General features: G+C 40.9%; 1 protein-coding gene across 3 annotated transcripts in view; it reads right to left on the reverse strand.

Moving 5' to 3' along the window:
* Positions 1-785: 785 nt before the first annotated feature.
* The window catches only part of ATP11A (ATPase phospholipid transporting 11A), a 236,885-nt gene continuing 219,379 nt past the window's right edge, over positions 786-18,291 (reverse strand). The window contains exons 29-30 of one of the 3 annotated variants that reach the window (XM_054011227.1): positions 14,500-14,604; positions 5,170-5,257 (exon numbers count right to left, since the gene is read on the reverse strand). In XM_054011227.1, coding sequence (XP_053867202.1) covers positions 14,515-14,604 — 90 coding nt within the window. In that variant the 3' untranslated portion in view covers positions 5,170-5,257; positions 14,500-14,514. Of the gene's footprint in view, positions 5,258-14,499; positions 14,605-17,632; positions 17,722-18,291 lie in introns of all 3 variants that reach the window. The other 2 variants (XM_054011230.1, XM_054011221.1) reach the window with 2 other exon arrangements.

Genomic DNA, 18,291 nt, shown 5'->3' on the forward strand with positions numbered 1-18,291 from the left:
CCCAAATGAGGGTCAGGTTTTTTTTTTTTTTGCAAGGTTATTTTAGGGGGGTCGGTATTGCCACCCTTACTTCTGCGCTGTTTTCAGAGCTGGGCGGCTGGAGAGTGGCAGCTGTTAGCCGGGCACCCAGGTCTGAAGGCAGTGCTCTGCCAGCAGCAGCACAGTAGTAAAGGTGGGATTACCATACCATGCCACCCTTACTTCTGCGCTCCTGCCTTCAGAGTTGGGTCAGGACCCCTATAGTTATAACACGGTGACATTTCAGGGATTTAAATATCTAGAATCATGAAATTTATTATTTTTAAAATCCTATGACTGTGAAATTGACCAAAATGGACCATGAATTTGGTAGTACTCTACCTACCTCAAAAGAAGGGTTTTACTCATGGGGTAGAAAACTGGGTTTTCCAGGGCAAGGAATTCTAGGGAAAAATATATGCTACATGGTGTGGTTTATAGTTTTGGTTGGTTTCAAATTTTTTTAAAGCTTGCTGGCTGTAAAACTGCATGGAAGGAACAAAGCTTTGCCAAACTGGTGCCAATTTGTATTAACCCAGAACCTCTGCAATAAAACCAATCCAGAGTGAGTGATTTTGTGTTTAAACCTAAGCCTTGAGTGAACTCTCACTTTTATCACTCTGCTCCTCCTCTGGCTACATACACTTCCTAAAAATGTAACACCTTTTTCAAACTACTGTGAAAGAAAAAAGTCTTGGTCATGATGAACAAAGCTCACTGAAGCTGGCACAATCAGACGACTAAAATAAAATGTGAGTACAAACATATCAGTAACAGATTCAAACACTACTTTATTATTCTATTATCTACTTACAGTTTATTACAGGTTAATAAGAAATCATTTCATATTGACCCTTAAATGATTTTAATTGCTTATCAACAAGCTAAACCAGTCTTTAATTTTTATTTTATTGCAAACAGATTCGTATCTCCTGCTTATATAGTCTATGGAAATGTCCAAAATATGAATGAGTATACATAAACAAGTTATGTGTGGGTATCTATAGAAATGAAAGTTAAAAATAGCATTGAAAATAAACTTTACAGTAATGTATGATTATTTGACTGTTTAGGTCAGGTGAATGAAGTGTTATAGGATAATCTAAACGTTAGATTTGAAGGCTGATTTATTTTCAGATAAATGCACCTATCATTGTACAATTAAAAATAAATGTCAGTATTTGGTGCAGATAACTACAGACATCTTTAATGTTTAATGCACTGATAACAACTCCCCCCATTCCCAATAGCACTTTTGCAGCTTCTACTTTACATTATATAATGAGGACATTTTAAGTGACAGTATGTATATGCATACATATAACAAGTCAGAAACACCACATTTTAAAGTCTGTATATTTTCATATGGTAAAAAATTAAAGCTACATAAACTGATTTTTAGATTATTCTGCAAAGTAGAATCTTGTATACTTACATTTTCATAATACTTTGACAAATTTCCATTAAAGCTTTGTTAACAGACAATAGCATGATCACAATGACCCCACTGGCTTTCCAAAATAGTGCAGTTCCTCAATTAAACTTGTTTCCTTTTATACTTGCAAGCCAGTGGGATCAAGACAAACAGGCTAATGCAAGCAAGAAAGTAAACTGTAAGCTTTTATATTAAGCGGTTGAACAAACAATATTAATTATTGTGTACCATACAATGAAAATGATTCTAGTATTTTGCTACTACTCACTGCAGGAATACATGAACTTCAGTAGCTAAGAAGCCTGAAATACTTTCTAAGTCTTCACAAACATTTGGTTGGTGCCTACCAATGCCAATACATTTATAAAAGCAGTTATGGAGATATTTTGTTGTTAAAGCTGCAACAATTTAAACAAGGCAAGTGAAGAAGTTATATAGATTGTTCTTATCTTCTTCCTGAAATTTCTTTCATCAAACAAAAGTCCATAAAATGACCATGTCCCATTAATAATACTCCTTCTAATGTTATTTAGATATAACTTACATTTACATGTGTGTCCTATCTGATCCATTTACAATGAAACTCTTGAGTTTAACATCTGCTGCACTGGACTAGGTTGGCAATAGTAACAAGGGACTGAAACAAAGATGTATCAAGTGTCAATTAATTTTGAGAACATATGCCTTTTTCATTTAGATGGCATATTTTTGCAGATAAATATAGTACAGTTATTTAATTAAAAGTTTTAAATAGATATTTCTGCTTTGACTTAGTAAATGCAAAACATCTCTCTCTCTCTCTCCTGAAAATGACATATTTAAAAAGAACTATTTTGTCCTTTAAACAACGCCCCAAACACAAAGTGTTTCAGCCTGTATAAAATCTCTGTCAATGATTTCTGTAAGAAGGTTGCAGTAAACTGTTTTGTTAGTAGGCAGCGCAGGAATGAAGCATTTTCAAGATCAAGCAAGAGTCTTCTTATTTAAGGCTGAAGGATGGAAATGAGAAGAAATCAAAAAGGAGGCTTTACAGAATAAAAAAAGTGAGAGTAAATAGTATATAAGCAGAAAATGTATCACACTAATCACTACTATAATAAACAGCACCAAAACATCAGTAGTTTGGGTGAGACTGATAGAGCAAGAGACCTAAATTTCTAATTTAAACATTCTTTAGAATTTTAACATTCAACCACAATTCCTCTGTCAGCTAAAATTTAAGTGGCCAAAACTCAAAAATATTAAAAGAGCCTTCAAAACAGATATTTAAAAATAATAAAAATGGTGTGTTAACAGATGTATGCATAAAACAGACCTATAAATAGCTATAGTATGAAAAATATTTCAGTGCAAAGGCAATTTTAAGATTTCTAAAAAATACATTACAAATAATTTGTTAACTGCACACAGGAAATTTGTCACTACTACTGGTATAAAACTTATACCCATATAAGATTATTTAAAAAATATATACACCAGTGTTTTATGTAGGGGACAGTTCTAACTGACCGACATTCAAGTATGCAATGGTAAATATAAATATATTTATATTTATTAATATTACAGTATGTGACCAATATAATGGCATTGTTTGAAACTGAAAACTGCTACATATTAAATGGTAAAGATGCCCTAATATCTTTCTTTAGGGCAATGAATGAGGTTGTCAGACTTTTCTCTTCTTCTCCCTAATCTTTGGTATAATGAAGTTTTCACAATTCACTTTTTAAAAATTCTAGCTGTTTTCCCCAGTGTTTCTTAACAGTAGGTCACTGGTTCTTATGAAGAGTTCACTGGAAATGTTTGTGTGAAACGTTTCCTAGTGAATTGATTTTACTTTTATTTTAAAAAACATGCATTTCTAAGTTATTTTACACAAAATGAAATCCTCCCTTTTCCCCCCTTACCTACAGCATTAAAAAGTCTGCAAACAATGCCTTGGTCAAGTTTTCTAATAAAGGCAGCAGCTCTCATCCCAAAAACTTAGTTTCCATTTAGAAATAAACTTTTAACTAATGGCCTGCCAGAAGCATTCATGGAAATGCTTGTTAATCTGTTATTAACTATGGGTACATTAAAATTGATCAGTATTAGATTAAATCTTGAAGCATTTTTACACCCCAAATAAAACACTGGACAAAAACCAAGCAAGTACATATCTAAGTAAAACCAGTGCAAGGTAAAATTAATGCTGCAGAGAAATTGGAAGCACAAGCTGGCTGTAATGCTTTAAATAATTCATACATCTTGTAGTCAGACTTATTTCTACCAGAAATATGTTTTAATCCACAGTAATCAGGGCTGGCTCCAGGCACCAGCTTAACAAACAGGTGCTTGGGGTGGCCAAGGGAGAGGGGCGGCACCTGCAGCAATTCGGGGGCAGCAGGTCTCTCACTCCCTCTAGGAGCGAAGGACCTACCGCTGAACTGCTGCCGCCGATCGCGGCTTTTTTTTTTTTTTTTTTTGCTTGGGGCTACAGAAATGCTGGAGCCAGCCTGATAGTAATAGATACATGCCATCTAGTGGTTATGTCTCAAAAGACTAACAAACGTATACTGGCTTCTTCATAATGAGATACATATAGTGGATCCATTAGCCATTAAGTTAAAATAAGAATCAAGGACCAAAAATGGAGATATTAAAAAAATCCTATTTGAGTAGCATAAAAGATTGGTTATGAACAACTATTTCCTATCATTGACAGGAAAAAGCTTAACCCACCAATACTTTCTAATATGTATACTTTAGAAATCATGCACATACACTTTTCCAGAGAGGTAGCTAGGTGATAGGAACACTGGCTTAATTTATTCTTAAATTCAGATATTTTAGGCTAAATTCTTAAATTCAGTAACTGAGTAAATATCAATAATGATGGTTTTATGTATTTGACAGCCAGCTTGACTCCATATGGTGTGTATCTAGTCTAAGCAAAATGTATTTTGTCTACCTTTCTACAGGGGAAACTACCTTAAAACCATACTAGCCCTGATTTGGCCACTTACAAGAAAGTGAATAGTAGAGAGTGTTTCTTGAAAGCAGATTTGCACAGAGGAAACACCAGTTTGTTCTACAGAAAGAGCAAAGAAAGAAAAAAGTACAGAGGAAAATCAGAAGCAGCACTTGTTAAATATTCTTCAAGTGACTTTCACTGGAGTTATCTGAGGTCATTGCTTCTGGCTGAAAATTGAAACTGTTGATCTCAAAATGTAGGTCATTGACTAAAACTATACACTTCAACTAATACAGAAAATGACTAATGACAACAGAAGCAACAAACGCACAAATGTCTTGACACAGCATGAAGAGAATTCATAGTGTTATCAGTCTCACAGTACCAGACTGTGCGGATTGTTCATTGCTGCAGCAGTTCAAAACATAAAAAAGGGGCCAACAGGCCTGGAAAGATTCATACTTATAACTCTTGATCCTATTTGTCTGAACATTATTTCAGACAGGAAAAGCCAAGTGTATTTTAGTACAGTTCTGTGACATGTTTCCTGTTTTTGCAAAAAAGAAAGAAAAATGCAGTTCTTAAAGGCTTGAATTGGTGATCTGTCATACGGATGTTTCCAAACCTGACCTACTGTAGCAGTATTTTGCACTGGAATTGCAACGGTTATTTGAATAGCCAAAGATAGATGGAAGTATTGAATAATCATTGCCTCTCCAGTGCGTAAACATCCTTTTTTTAGAATGAGAATTAGACCTCCTGGCTGGGGAATTGCTCCTATATTTTGGGTTCTTCAGAGAGGCAGGAGGTGCGAATTCTGAAATGTGGTCCGAACAGTGCCTGGACATAATCTGTCAAGAAAATAAAATAATACACAGTAAGTGGACAATAAAAATAGCTAAATATCCTAAAAAAATGTCATTTCAGAGCGGCACTATGCCTTTGGCACACACATACTGCTCACAAGAGCACCATTGTCTGGCTTGTTTGTTTCAATCAAAGGGGCAATCCCAAAGTGATGAGCAATTAGCCAATTTCTACATGATTAATTTTACATCAGATTTAGAGATTAGCGAGCCAGCTATTCTTCATATATGAAGTTGATAATGTGTTCATTAAAGAACAGAGTATGGATTAGAAGGATCATTTTCAATTTGAGAATTATTACCAGTTTACATTATATTTTGCTATATTGCTTTAAATATCTTTTAATCCTTGACCTTTTATCAGTGGAGCAGGAATTTTTAAAAGGCCAGAATAATTTCATATATTTTGTCCAGCATTTCCAAAGAGAGAGAATTCTCCTCAACTAGTTTATGTTAATTGATGAGAATGCACAGTGGGGTTAAATGCACTAGCTCTTTACTTCTTCAGATCTTGCTTGGGTTACATATGGATCTATTAAGGCAATTTATACCACACATCACAATATTATCTTAGTCTAATCTTCCATTAACATTTATCTATGCTATAAAATCACCCCATAACCTAGCACAATGGGTAATATCTACCCAGGAAATACTCAGGACTACAATAATAGCAGTATTGCATGACGAGACTGAAGTACGTGTGCACTAACTGAGGGGAAATTTGCTTTGGGCCTTCCCAAAGCAGTGGTCTATTCTCCTCTGCAAATGCACATATAACTAATATTTATGGGTTAAAGAAGCTATATGATAGAGAGGAAAATAAACCTTAAGTAATATTCAAGCCAATGCTATCAGTCACTTTCTCATGAGTAATGAATAAACCATTAATAAATTAACAAACCATTAATAAAACCTACCTCCTCTGTTTAAAACAAAAAATGGCAAAAGGAGGTAAAAAACATCAATGTTAGTCATTTCACCCCCTTTCTATTTATAAAAGCTGCCTGAGACATTATTTCTTTTATAACAATCACATCCCTCAAACACTACTTGTATATGCTCAAGGGCAGCAATAAGGGTCTCTTTTGAACTCCACAGTATAATCACTCTCTGAAGACAAACAGTGAGACAAATACAGGGAATTATTCAGCAGAGGGGTATTTAATATAGCCCAGAATCTTTTTAACATATATAGACCAAATACAGGCATTAATTAAGAAGGAAAAAAAGAGATAAGTATACATTGCATCTTATGGGAAAGCATTTTATAAATATTTTTAAAGGATTAAAAAAAAAAAGGATACAGGAACTATATTTCATATCCCTCAACCCGCAAAGCCAGTTACCCTAAATACCTCTAAAAATGATGTGTTCTATACATAAAATGTCATGAGCTCAGGGTCTATTTTGGGAATGTCCAGGGCTAGAAACAAGTTGTGTGTGTCCACAGTGCAAAACTGGGAAACTCCCCTAAGAATGGTATAAAGCGTCTGTTTTTTGTTCTGCAGGGCTACAAGATATCTAAAAACACAGCTGCCTTCCCCCTCCCCCTCCAGCCCACTTCCCTGCATGGCTCCCTCACACCCCATCACCCTCTTCACGCACTGTCACTTTGACCTCCCTCCCCTTGATTACCCACATGGTTGTTTTCTGGTGTCAGGAAATGAGATGACCATGGGAAGAGGTAAAGTGGGAAGCACTTTGTCCAGGTGGGAGTTTGTTTGGGTAAGACAACTGGTATTAATGAGGCTGGAGATACTGGAGATCCAGGTGCTGAGTCTCAACGTCTTTGTGCTTGAAGAGCTCATGACCCTATGCTGCTTTTTCAGTAGTACCATGGGAAAACACTCTGGCCCTGGGCACACAGGAATTCTGTCCCCACTCCAGGTCCCTGCTTGATACATAGCCCTGGGCCTGGTCTACACTACGATTTTAGGTCGAATTTAGCAGCGTTACCTTGATTTAAGCCTGGACCTGTCCACACGACGAAGCCCTTTTTTTTTATTTAAAGGGCTCTTTAAATTGATTTCTTTAATCCACCTCCGACGAGGGGATTAGCGCTGAAACTGGCCTTTCCGGGTTGGATTTTGGGTAGTGGGGATGAAATTCGATGGTATTGGCCTCCGGGAGCTATCCCAGAGTGTTCCATTGTGACCGCTCTGGACAGCGCTCTCAACTCAGATGCACTGGCCAGGTAGACAGGAAAAGGCCCGCGAAATTTTGAATTTCCTGTTTGCCCAGCGTGGTGGAGAGCCCAGGTGAACACGCAGAGCTCATCAGTACAGGTATCCATGATGGAGTCGCAGGATCGCAAAAGAGCTCCAGCATGGACCGAATGAGAGGTACGGGATCTGCTCACCATATGGGGAGACGAATCAGTGATAGCTGAACTCCGTAGCAGTAAACGAAATGCCAAAACATTAGGAAAAGTCTCGAAGGGCATCAAGGACAGAGGCCATAACAGGGATGGACAGCAGTGCCGCGTGAAAATTAAGGCGCTAAGGCAAGCCTACCACAAAACCAGAGAGGCAAATGTAAGGTCCGGGGCAGAGCCGCAAACATGCCGCTTCTACGTGGAGCTGCATGCCATGCTAGGGGGTGCAGCCACCATTACCCCAACCCTGTGCTTTGACTCCGTCAATGGAGAATCACAAAACACGGAAGCGGATTTTGGGGATGAGGAAGATGATGATGAAAACATTGAAGATAGCTCACAGCAAGGAAGCGGAGAAATTGGTTTCCCCAACAGCCAGGATATGTTTTTCACCCTGGACCTGGAACCAGTTACCCCCGAACCCACCCAAGGTGTGCTCCCAGACCCTGAGGGCACACAAGGCACCTCTGGTGAGTGTAGCTTTGTAAATATTACACATGGTTTAAAAGCAAGCGTGTTTAATGATTAATTTGCCCTGGCATTCGCGGCCAGTACAGCTACTGGAAAAGTCTGTTAATGTGTATGGAGATGGAGCGGAAATCCTCCAGGGACATCTCCAGAAAGCTCTCCTTGATGTACTCCCAAAGCCTTTGCAAAAGGTTTCTGGGGAGGGCTGCCTTATTCCGTCCTCCATGGTAGGACACTTTACCACGCCAGGCCAGTAGCACGTAGTCTGGAATCATTGCATAACAAAGCATGGCAGCGTATGGTCCCGGTGTTTGCTGGCATGCAGACAACATCCATTCCTTATCTCTCTTTGTTATCCTCAGGAGAGTGATATCATTCACGGTCACCTGGTTGAAATAGGGTGATTTTATTAAGGGGACGTTCAAAGGTGCCCATTCCTGCTCTGCTGAACAGAAATGTTCCCCGCTGTTAGTGATCATCCCAGAGAATTGGGTGTGAGGTGGCGGGGGAGGGGAGTTAGTTGGGTTTGTGCTGCACGTTAACCCGGAAACCGCAGCCCCTCCTTTTAAATTGCAAACCCATTTTAAATGGCCAACCCAACGGCCGCTTGGTATGTGAAATAAGGGCACTGCTGTTTGAAGCCATTCCCACAGGTTATGAAGGTTAAAAAAGCCAAAAGACTGTGGCTTACCATGGCTGCCTGCAAGCTGAATTCTGTTGCCTGGCACTGCATGAGTGATCTCTCACACCAAACCGGCAAGCCCTCAGTATAAGAAAAAATGCAACCTTGTAATGAAAGCACATGTGCTGTGTAATGTGAACAGCAAGATTTAACGTGAAAGAGTGTACCCATTGTTCTCTAAAATGTGTCTTTTTAACTACCACCTCTCCCTTCTCCTCCACCAGCTGCAAATGTTTCTTCTTCGCAGAGACTAGTGAAGATTAGAAGGCGAAAAAGGCGCACTTGGGATGACATGTTCTCGGAGCTCCAGGTGTCCTCCCACGCTGACAGAGCACAGCAGAATGCATGGAGGCAGACAATGTCAGAGTGCAGGAAAGCACAATATGAACGCGAGGAGAGGTGGCGGGCTGAATCGCGGGTTGAAGAGAGCAAGTGGCGGGCTGAAGAGGATAGGCGGCGTCAGCTTGCTGACAGAAGGCAAAAGTCGATGCTCCGGCTGCTGGAGCATCAAACTGATATGCTCCAGCGTATGGTTGAGCTGCAGAAAAGTCAGCAGGAGCACAGACCGCCGCTACAGCCCCTGTGTAACCAACAGCCCTCCTCCCCAAGTTCCATTGCCTCCTCACCCAGACGCCCAAGAACGCGGTGGAGGGGCCTCCGGCCACCCAGCCACTCCACCCCAGAGGATTGCCCAAGCAACAGAAGGCTGGCCTTCAATAAGTTGTAAAGTTTTAAAGTGCAGTGTGTCCTTGTACTTATCTCCTCCCCCACCCCACCTGGCGCTTCCCTCCTCCTCCACCCCTCCCGGGCTATCTTGGCAGTTATCCCCCTATTTGTGTGATGAATTAATAAAGAATGCATGAATGTGAAGTAACAATGACTTTATTGCCTCTGCAAGCGGTGATCGAAGGGGGGAGGGGAGGGTGGTTAGCTTACAGGGAAGAAGAGTGAACCGGGGGGGGGGGGGGGGGGGGGTCATCAAGGAGAAACAAAACAGAAATTTCACACCGTAGCCTGGCCAGTCATGAAACTGGTTTTCAAAGCTTCTCTGATGTGCACCATGCCCTGCTGTGCTCTTCTAACTGCCCTGGTGTCTGGCTGCGCATAATCAGCGGCCAGGCGATTTGCCTCAACCTCCCACCCTGCCATAAATGTCTCCCCCTTACTCTCACAGATATTGTGGCGCACGCAGCAAGCAGTAATAACAATGGGAATATTGGTTTCGCTGAGGTCTATCCAAGTCAGTAAACTGCACCAGCGCGCTTTTAAACGTCCAAATGCACATTCCACCACCATTCTGCACTTGCTCAGCCTATAGTTGAACAGGTCCTGACTACTGTCCAGGCTGCCTGTGTATGGCTTCATGAGCCATGGCATTAAGGGATAGGCTGGGTCCCCAAGGATAACTATAGGCATTTCAACACCCCCAACGGTTATTTTCTGGTCTGGGAAGAAAGTCCCTTCCTGCAGCCATTCACACAGACCAGAGTTCCTGAAGACGCGAGCATCATGTACCTTTCCCGGCCATCCCACGTTGATGTTAGTGGATTATGAACAGGAGGCTGCCAGGCAACTCTCCAAGACCACATTCTACAGGCCACTATCCTCTGATCCCACTGAGGAATACCAAAAGAAACTACACCATCTGCTCAAGAAATTCCCAGCTACAGTACGGGAACAAATCTACATGGACACACCCCCAAAACCCCAACCAGGGGTATTCTATCTGCTACCCAAGATCCATAAACCCGGAAACCCTGGACGCCCCATCATCTCAGGCATTGGCACTCTTCCAGCAGGATTATCTGGCTATTTGGACATTCTCCTCAGACCCTATGCTACCAGCACTCCCAGCTATCTTCGAGACACCACCGACTTCCTGAGGAAACTACAATGCATTGGTGTTCTTCCTGAAAACACCATCCTGGCCACCATGGATGTAGAAGCACTTTACACCAATATTCCACATGAGGATGGACTACAAGCTGTCAGGAACAGTATCCCTGATGAGGCCACAGCACGCCTGGTGGCTGAGCTTTGTGACTTTGTCCTCACCCACAACCACTTCAGATTTGGGGACAACTTATACCTTCAAGTCAGTGGCACTGCTATGGGTACCCGCATGGCCCCACTATATGCCAACATTTTTATGGCTGACTTAGAACGCCGCTTCCTCAGCTCTCGTCCCCTAGTGCCCCTCCTCTACTTGCGCTACATTGATGACATCTTCATCATATGGACCCACGGAAAGGAGGCCCTTGAAGAATTCCACCTGGACTTCAACAATTTCCACCCCACCATCAACCTCAGCCTGGACCAGTCCACACAAGAGATCCACTTCCTGGACACTACAGTGCAAATAAGTGATGGTCACATAAACACCACCCTATACGGGAAACCTACTGACCGCTATATGTACCTGCATGCCTCCAGCTTCCATCCAAGATACATCACACGATCCATTGTCTACAGCCAAGCCCTAAGATACAACCGAATTTGCTCCAACTCCTCAGACAGAGACAAACACCACAAGATCTTTATCAAGCATTCGTAAAACTACAATACCCACCTGGGGAAGTGAGGAAACAGATTGACAGAGCAAGACGGGTACCCAGAAATCACCTACTACAGGACAGGCCCAACAAGGACAATAACAGAACACCACTGGCCATCACATACAGCCCCCAGCTAAAACCTCTCCAACGCATTATCCACGATCTACAACCTATCCTGGAAAATGATCCTTCACTCTCACAGACCTTGGGAGGCAGGCCAGTCCTCGCTTACAGACAACCCCCCAACCTGAAGCAAATACTCACCAGCAACTACACACCACACCACCCCAGGAACCAATCCCTGTAGCAAATCTCGTTGCCTACTCTGTCCCCATATCTATTCTGGCGACACCATCAGAGGACCCAACCACATCAGCCACACCATCAAGGGCTCATTCACCTGCACATCCACTAATGTTATATATGCCATCATGTGCCAGCAATGCCCCTCTGCCATGTACATTGGCCAAACCGGACAGTCCCTCTGCAAAAGAATATATGGACACAAATCGGACATCAGGAATGGTAACATACATAAGCCAGTAAGTGAACACTTCAATCTCCCTGGTCATTCAATTACAGATTTAAAAGTCACTATCATTGAACAAAAACACTTCAGAAACAGACTTCAAAGAGAAACAGCAGAACTAAAATTCATTTGCAAATTTAACACCAGTAATCTGGGCTTGAATAGGGACTGGGAGTGGCTGGCTCATTACAGAAGCAGCTTTTCCTCTCCTGGAATTGACACCTCCTCATCTATTATTGGGGGTGGACTACATCCACCCTGATTGAATTGGCCCTGTCAACACTGGTTCTCCACTTGCGAAGTAACTCCCTGCTCTCCATGTGTCAGTATATAATGCCTGCATCTGTAACTTTCACTCTATGCATCTGAAGAAGTGAGGTTTTTACCCACGAAAGCTTATGCCCAAATAAATCTGTTAGTCTTTAAGGTGCCACCAGACTCCTTGATGTTAGTGAAATGTCCCTTGTGATCCAGTAGTGCTTGCAGCAGCATTGAAAAGTACCCCTTGCGGTTTATGTACTCGCTGGCTTGGTGCTCCGGTGCGAAGATAGGGATATGGGTTCCATCTATCGCCCACCACAGTTAGGGAATCCCATTGCAGCAAAGCCATCCACTATGACCTGCACGTTTCCCAGAGTCACTACCCTTGATACCAGCAGCTCTTTGATTGTGTTGGCTACTTGGATCACAACAGCCCCCACAGTAGATTTACCCACTCCAAATTGATTCCCGACTGACCGGTAGCTGTCTGGCGTTGCAAGCTTCCACAGGGCTATTGCCACTCACTTCTCAATTGTGAGGGCTGCTCTCATCTTGGTATTCTGGCACTTCAGGGCAGGGGAAAGCAACTCACGAAGTTCCACGAAAGTGCCCTTACGCATGTAAAAGTTTTGTAGCCACTGGGAATCATCCCACACCTGCAACACTACGCAGTCCCACCAGTCTGTGCTTGTGTCCCTGGCCCAGAATCGGCGTTCCACGGCATGAACCTGCCTCATTAACACTATGATTTGCACATTGCTGGGGCCCGTACTTTGTGAGAGGTCTATGTCCATGTCTATTTCCTCATCACTCTTGTCGCCACGCTGCCGTCGCCTCCTCGCCTGGTTTTGCCTTGGCAGGTTCTGGTCCTGTATATGCTCCAGGATAATGCACGTACTGTTTAAAGTGCTCATAATTGCCGCGGTGATCTGAGCGGGCTCCATGATCCCAGTCCTATGGCGTCTGGCCTGAAAAAAGGTGCAGAACGATTGTCTGCCGTTGCTTTCACGGCAGGGAGGGAGGGAGGGTGGGGCCTGACGACATGTATCCAGAATCACCTGTGACACTGTTTTTGCCCCATCAGGCATTGGGATCTCAACCCAGAATTCCAATGGGCGGCAGAGACTGCGGGAACTGTGGGATAGCTACCACAGTGCAACGCTCCGGAAGTCGACGCTAGCCTCGGTACTGTGGACGCAGTCCGCTGACTTAATGCACTTAGAACATTTTGTGTGGGGACACACACAACTGACCTTATAAAAATGATTTCTAACAACCGACTTCTATAAATTCGACCTAATTTCGTAGTGTAGACATACCCCTGGTCTCCTCAAAACAAGATCCTTCTCATACATAACACTCTGTCCCACAACTATCCTTGAAGGCCAATGAACAGTCCTGCACCCTCTATATTTCCACTCACCCTTCCTGACCCCCCCCTCACAGGTTCCCCATGGTGACTTCTGTAGTGACACCGGGAGAGAAAAAACCTGAAAAGCAGTTTAATCTAATCAGGGACTCCAGACACTAGAATAATGCATTAATTGTAACTATATCGTTATTGCATAGTGTCACCACAGGGCAGAATTAAGGTTCTTCCTATGCTTTAACTATGCTTTTCTATACCTTAACCTTAAAAGAAATCGAAACATGTTAAACTCCAAATTTTCTGGGTTTTTAATGCCTGTTTTGGAGATAATTACAAAATTCCTGTGTGATTTTTTTTTTTTTACCATAAAATTACTGCTATGTACTTTCAATCTTAATGCCATTCTAATGCAGTTTTTCATCCAAGAATATATATCACACAAGAGACATAATAAATGGAGCTCCATGTTTGAGTTTTCAGTAATACCTACAGCATTTTAAGACTCTGTATGTCTAATATCTTGTTTTGTCTGCATTTGGTCTATACATGTGTCTGAGAAGTACCTGGGCTATGACGAATAAACTGCTAATGGATAAGTATTATTTCTCTGTATACTATGTATTCAGCACCCAAGATATAGCATGAGAACAAGTAGTTTATAAATATGAAAGCAATTGTCATACAATACTTAATCTCTTAAACCCAATCCTCTTCAATGGAACCCCCTGTGGGTGTATGGATCCATGCAGGCAGATTGCTTTGCAGGATCAGGGCCTTTTACTATTATGTGTCTGAGACAAAAACACCTTACCTGTGATTTGACATACATCATACAAAAACTTGGATCTCTAAGAAAATGGTCATGATATTATATATCAAAACTGGTAAGGCACAACAAAAACTCTGGAGGAAATAGTTTTAGTTGTAAATAGCACAGCACACCAATAGAAATGAATCCAAACTGGCAACATGTGCAATACTGTTACCTAGCATTGATCTAATTATGCCTCGGAAGCTGAAAGAGTTCCTTCAAGAAGTGGCCCATCGCTGTTCGCCAGTGCATTTAGAGTTGTTTTATGTTTCATACTCTTCTGCAAGGATGAGGAAAAACACTGAGACTACTGCTGAATACATGAGGGAAATGAGTGAATTTCTCAAGATGTAAAGAATAAAAATCTAATTGTTGTATCAAGGTCATATAAAGCAATAAAATTTTCCAATATAGTTTTTTTTTAAAGTTAGGTTTAAATCAAAATGTAGATTCCTAATCCTGGGGTTAATTCCTTGAGATATACTGCCCACTCAGAATGGCTTTAATCCCATTTTGAACTCCATTGATAGAATACTAATCACTCTCTCAGAGATATATACAGTGTACCATAACTAACTAGTAATGTGTATATGTTCTGCCACACTCTTTTGACTATTAACTACAGCAGAAAAAGTTCTTTGTATTAACAAGAGATTTCCTTATGACATGATCAAATGACTTGAGAGCACAGTGCCTATAAGAATGTCAAAACTGTCCTGGAACAAGGCTATTAGCTATGCTGGTAGAATGTTTATTTATGAGTAAGGCTAAGATTTTGTCATGGATATTTTTAGAAAAAGTCACGGACAGGTCACGGGCAATAAAGAAAATTTCACGGAAGCCAATGATCTGTCCATGACTTTGACCAAAAACATTGGTGACAAAATGAGGAGCTGCAGAGTCCCCACACCATCTGTGGCGGCTGGACAGCTGCAGGGGCTCTGGTTGGAGCTGCGCAGGTTCCCCCGCCACCCGTGGCTCTGGTGGCCAGGAGCTCCTAGGGGCTGTAGGATACTCAGGAGCTGTAGGATTCCCCCACCACCTGCAGCGGCTCAGAGCTCAGACAAATCCTGTAGTTCCCGGCCGCTGCAGGCTGAAGTCATGGAGGACCCTGGAAGTCATGAATTCTGTGACTTTCACGACCTCTGTGACAAAATCGTAGCCTTATTTATGAGATGTCAGCTCAAAGTGCTCAGCCACCAAAATTAAAGAGCAAATGATCCCCTTTACTTATTTGCAGAATGATTCTGTACTGAAGAAATAGGCAGTTGCACTTGAAACTGATGAGGGTTGGTACTACAGGAGATCACCTTGCAGACTACTCATTCCAACACAGGGAAAGGGTCAGTAGTTGTCATGGGATTCAAGTTCTTCAAAAGCAGAATCCTGTCCTCTTTTCTTTCAAAAGAGAAGAAGCCAACGACTTGACAAAGATAATAGTTTATTGGTCACTGACGTAATAAAAGCACTCTAGTTCAACAGGCTATACTCATAGGAAAGTGGAAGTATGTAGAGTCCCCATTATTCCTTTCTAAAGCAAAGTACCATTTTTGGCTCCTCTAGAAACCACAAAAGGCAAAGATTTCTTAACAAGGTGTATGACCTGAGATTGGGACTGAAGCAAAATACTAAAGAGAAAATATCTGTCAGCAACCAAATGGAAGGGAAAAGGTGTTGTTTTTTTTTTAATGGGTTAAAAATGTAAAATTACAGAGCCAATAAAAAAGTGGGAAGAAGATCATTTGATGTGCTTTTGCATTTTTCAAATGAATGTTGCCAGATATTAGATGTTTCTGCTGTTAGTTAGAGGGAAGAAAGAATAATGGTAGTGGAAATGTAATAAATTAATGCAGTTTGGGTATAACACAGGACCACAGTATATGATAGATAACAGAGAAAACATCATACACGTGTAATTTCAAATTAAAGGGCCAAATTCAGCTTGCCTCACACAGGCAAATAGTCTCACAGTAATTATTGAGCCTACTTGTCTGAGAGGTGCATGCTGGTTTTGATCTAAAGTTACTCATAGCAATAGATTCCTCCAAAGCTTTTGCAGAAGCATTGATTGTTTTATCCCAACAAAGGAAGGTAGCTAGCATAAACACCACCCCTCTGGTATGGAACTTCAAATGGTGACAGACTTTAAATGATGTTTTTTAATGGTAATGGATGGTAAATAGCTGTTCACCCACACAAATAATCTCTAGGTTAGAAATACAAAGTTCTGTAGAGCCAGAATTGGTTCAGTATATTTTCAGCTGTTGTAGAAGCCCTCTAAACTATATTATAAAGAAGGCTTTATCATTTTAAGGGACGCAAAAACTAAAAATCGTTGCTGCTCAAGCTGCTAGTTCAAACCAATTCTAGCATATTTAGAAGAGAATTTTAGCCAAAAATTTGAACTTCAAAATTAATTTCATTTGTCTTCCCTGCGACTTATGCAACAACTCATTTTTAAATGACAACACTTTAAAAAAAATCTATTTATTATGTTGGTCAGTCAGAAAATATGAATATGAAATCTGCAATAGAGATTGGCCCCATTGAAGTCAATGAGAGCTTTGCTATTGACTTTAATGGGGACATGATTTCACCTTAAATTGGTCTACAAAAGGGCATCTTTCACTAGTCTATTTCCTACATTTGTTAATTTAAATATTTTGAATTCAACAGTTATTTCTGATCTTATAGATTTTCTTTTTCTTTCTAGAAAGCAGCATAGAATTTCGTGAAGTAGAATACAAGGAAAATTTCCTTTAAAAAATGAAACATGTTTGCTGGAAATAATGGCTGCAGAACAAAAGATCAGAGTTGCAACATTTTTCCCCACGGTAGTGGAGTAGACACATTACAAAAGAGCCATTAAATGGCTTAATACCATAATTTCTCTATTAAGTTAGAAATAATGGTAAAACCAGTATCATCTTGCTTAAGGGCTTTATCACTTCTTTGTGTGGTGAACAGTCAACTTAGTCAGTTACAATGCAAGCACTATGTACATTCATCTACAGATACATCAGTGCTTCAAAAAGGAGGGAAACAGTCACAGATCTTTGATTCCTGAAGCAGAAATATTACTGCATAAAATTTGAATGACTGTGACAAAGATGACTCAGATAACCACTAATGATATGTAAACACTTTAGGATAAACACAAGGAGGAAAAAGCTATTCTGAATAGTAGTTTATATGTGAGTCAGAAGTGGAGACAATGATAACAGTAAACAGGTTTTGATGATAATTAAGCTTTCTACTGTCTTTTGAATGAAATGGCCAAGCATGCAGAAAGGCAGAAAAAAAATCACCTTTTATTCCATTAGAAACTTAGACTGCTTGAAGTCTGAGAAAGCATAAAGATGGTGGACTGCTCAACAGAAAGGCACTGATGTTTAGTCTGATTTCCCCAGAAGATTGTAGGAAGTAATCGTGCACATCATGTATGTTTAAAGCAAGGTAGTGGTTATTTAGGCAAAAGCAGGTTGGAAGATAGGAGGAAGGAGAGAGAGAGAGAAGAAAGAAATACAAGGGATAAATCTGGTTAAAAGCTAAAGATTTTCTAGTGATATTAGACCTTATTAAAAATGAACATCACCAGTGTTAAGCCCACACTCTGCTTTCCAGCTGGTTCATTTTCCAACATTAACACATCATGGCACTGAGAAATGCCATTAGACATACATCCTCCCCGAACCCTCTTTTTATTTTTTGTTTTATAACCCATCCTCATTCTCTCTCTTTAGAGTTTTTAGCCCGAGCACCCACAGCCTAGACAGAGATCAGAGAACTGATGATATAGTGAGCTTCTGTAAGTAGCAGTCATATACCGAAGAATCCTATCTTCAAAGGTCCAAATGGAAAAATTCTACAATCTGATCTGTGCAGAAATCTTGTTCCAATATTCTGCTATTCCTACACGCTTGGTTTTCCTATTGAAATGGGTCAGTTATAGTTTTATACATACAGG

This window comes from Malaclemys terrapin, chromosome 1 (assembly GCF_027887155.1).
Source record: "Malaclemys terrapin pileata isolate rMalTer1 chromosome 1, rMalTer1.hap1, whole genome shotgun sequence".
Lineage (NCBI taxonomy): Eukaryota > Metazoa > Chordata > Testudines > Emydidae > Malaclemys > Malaclemys terrapin.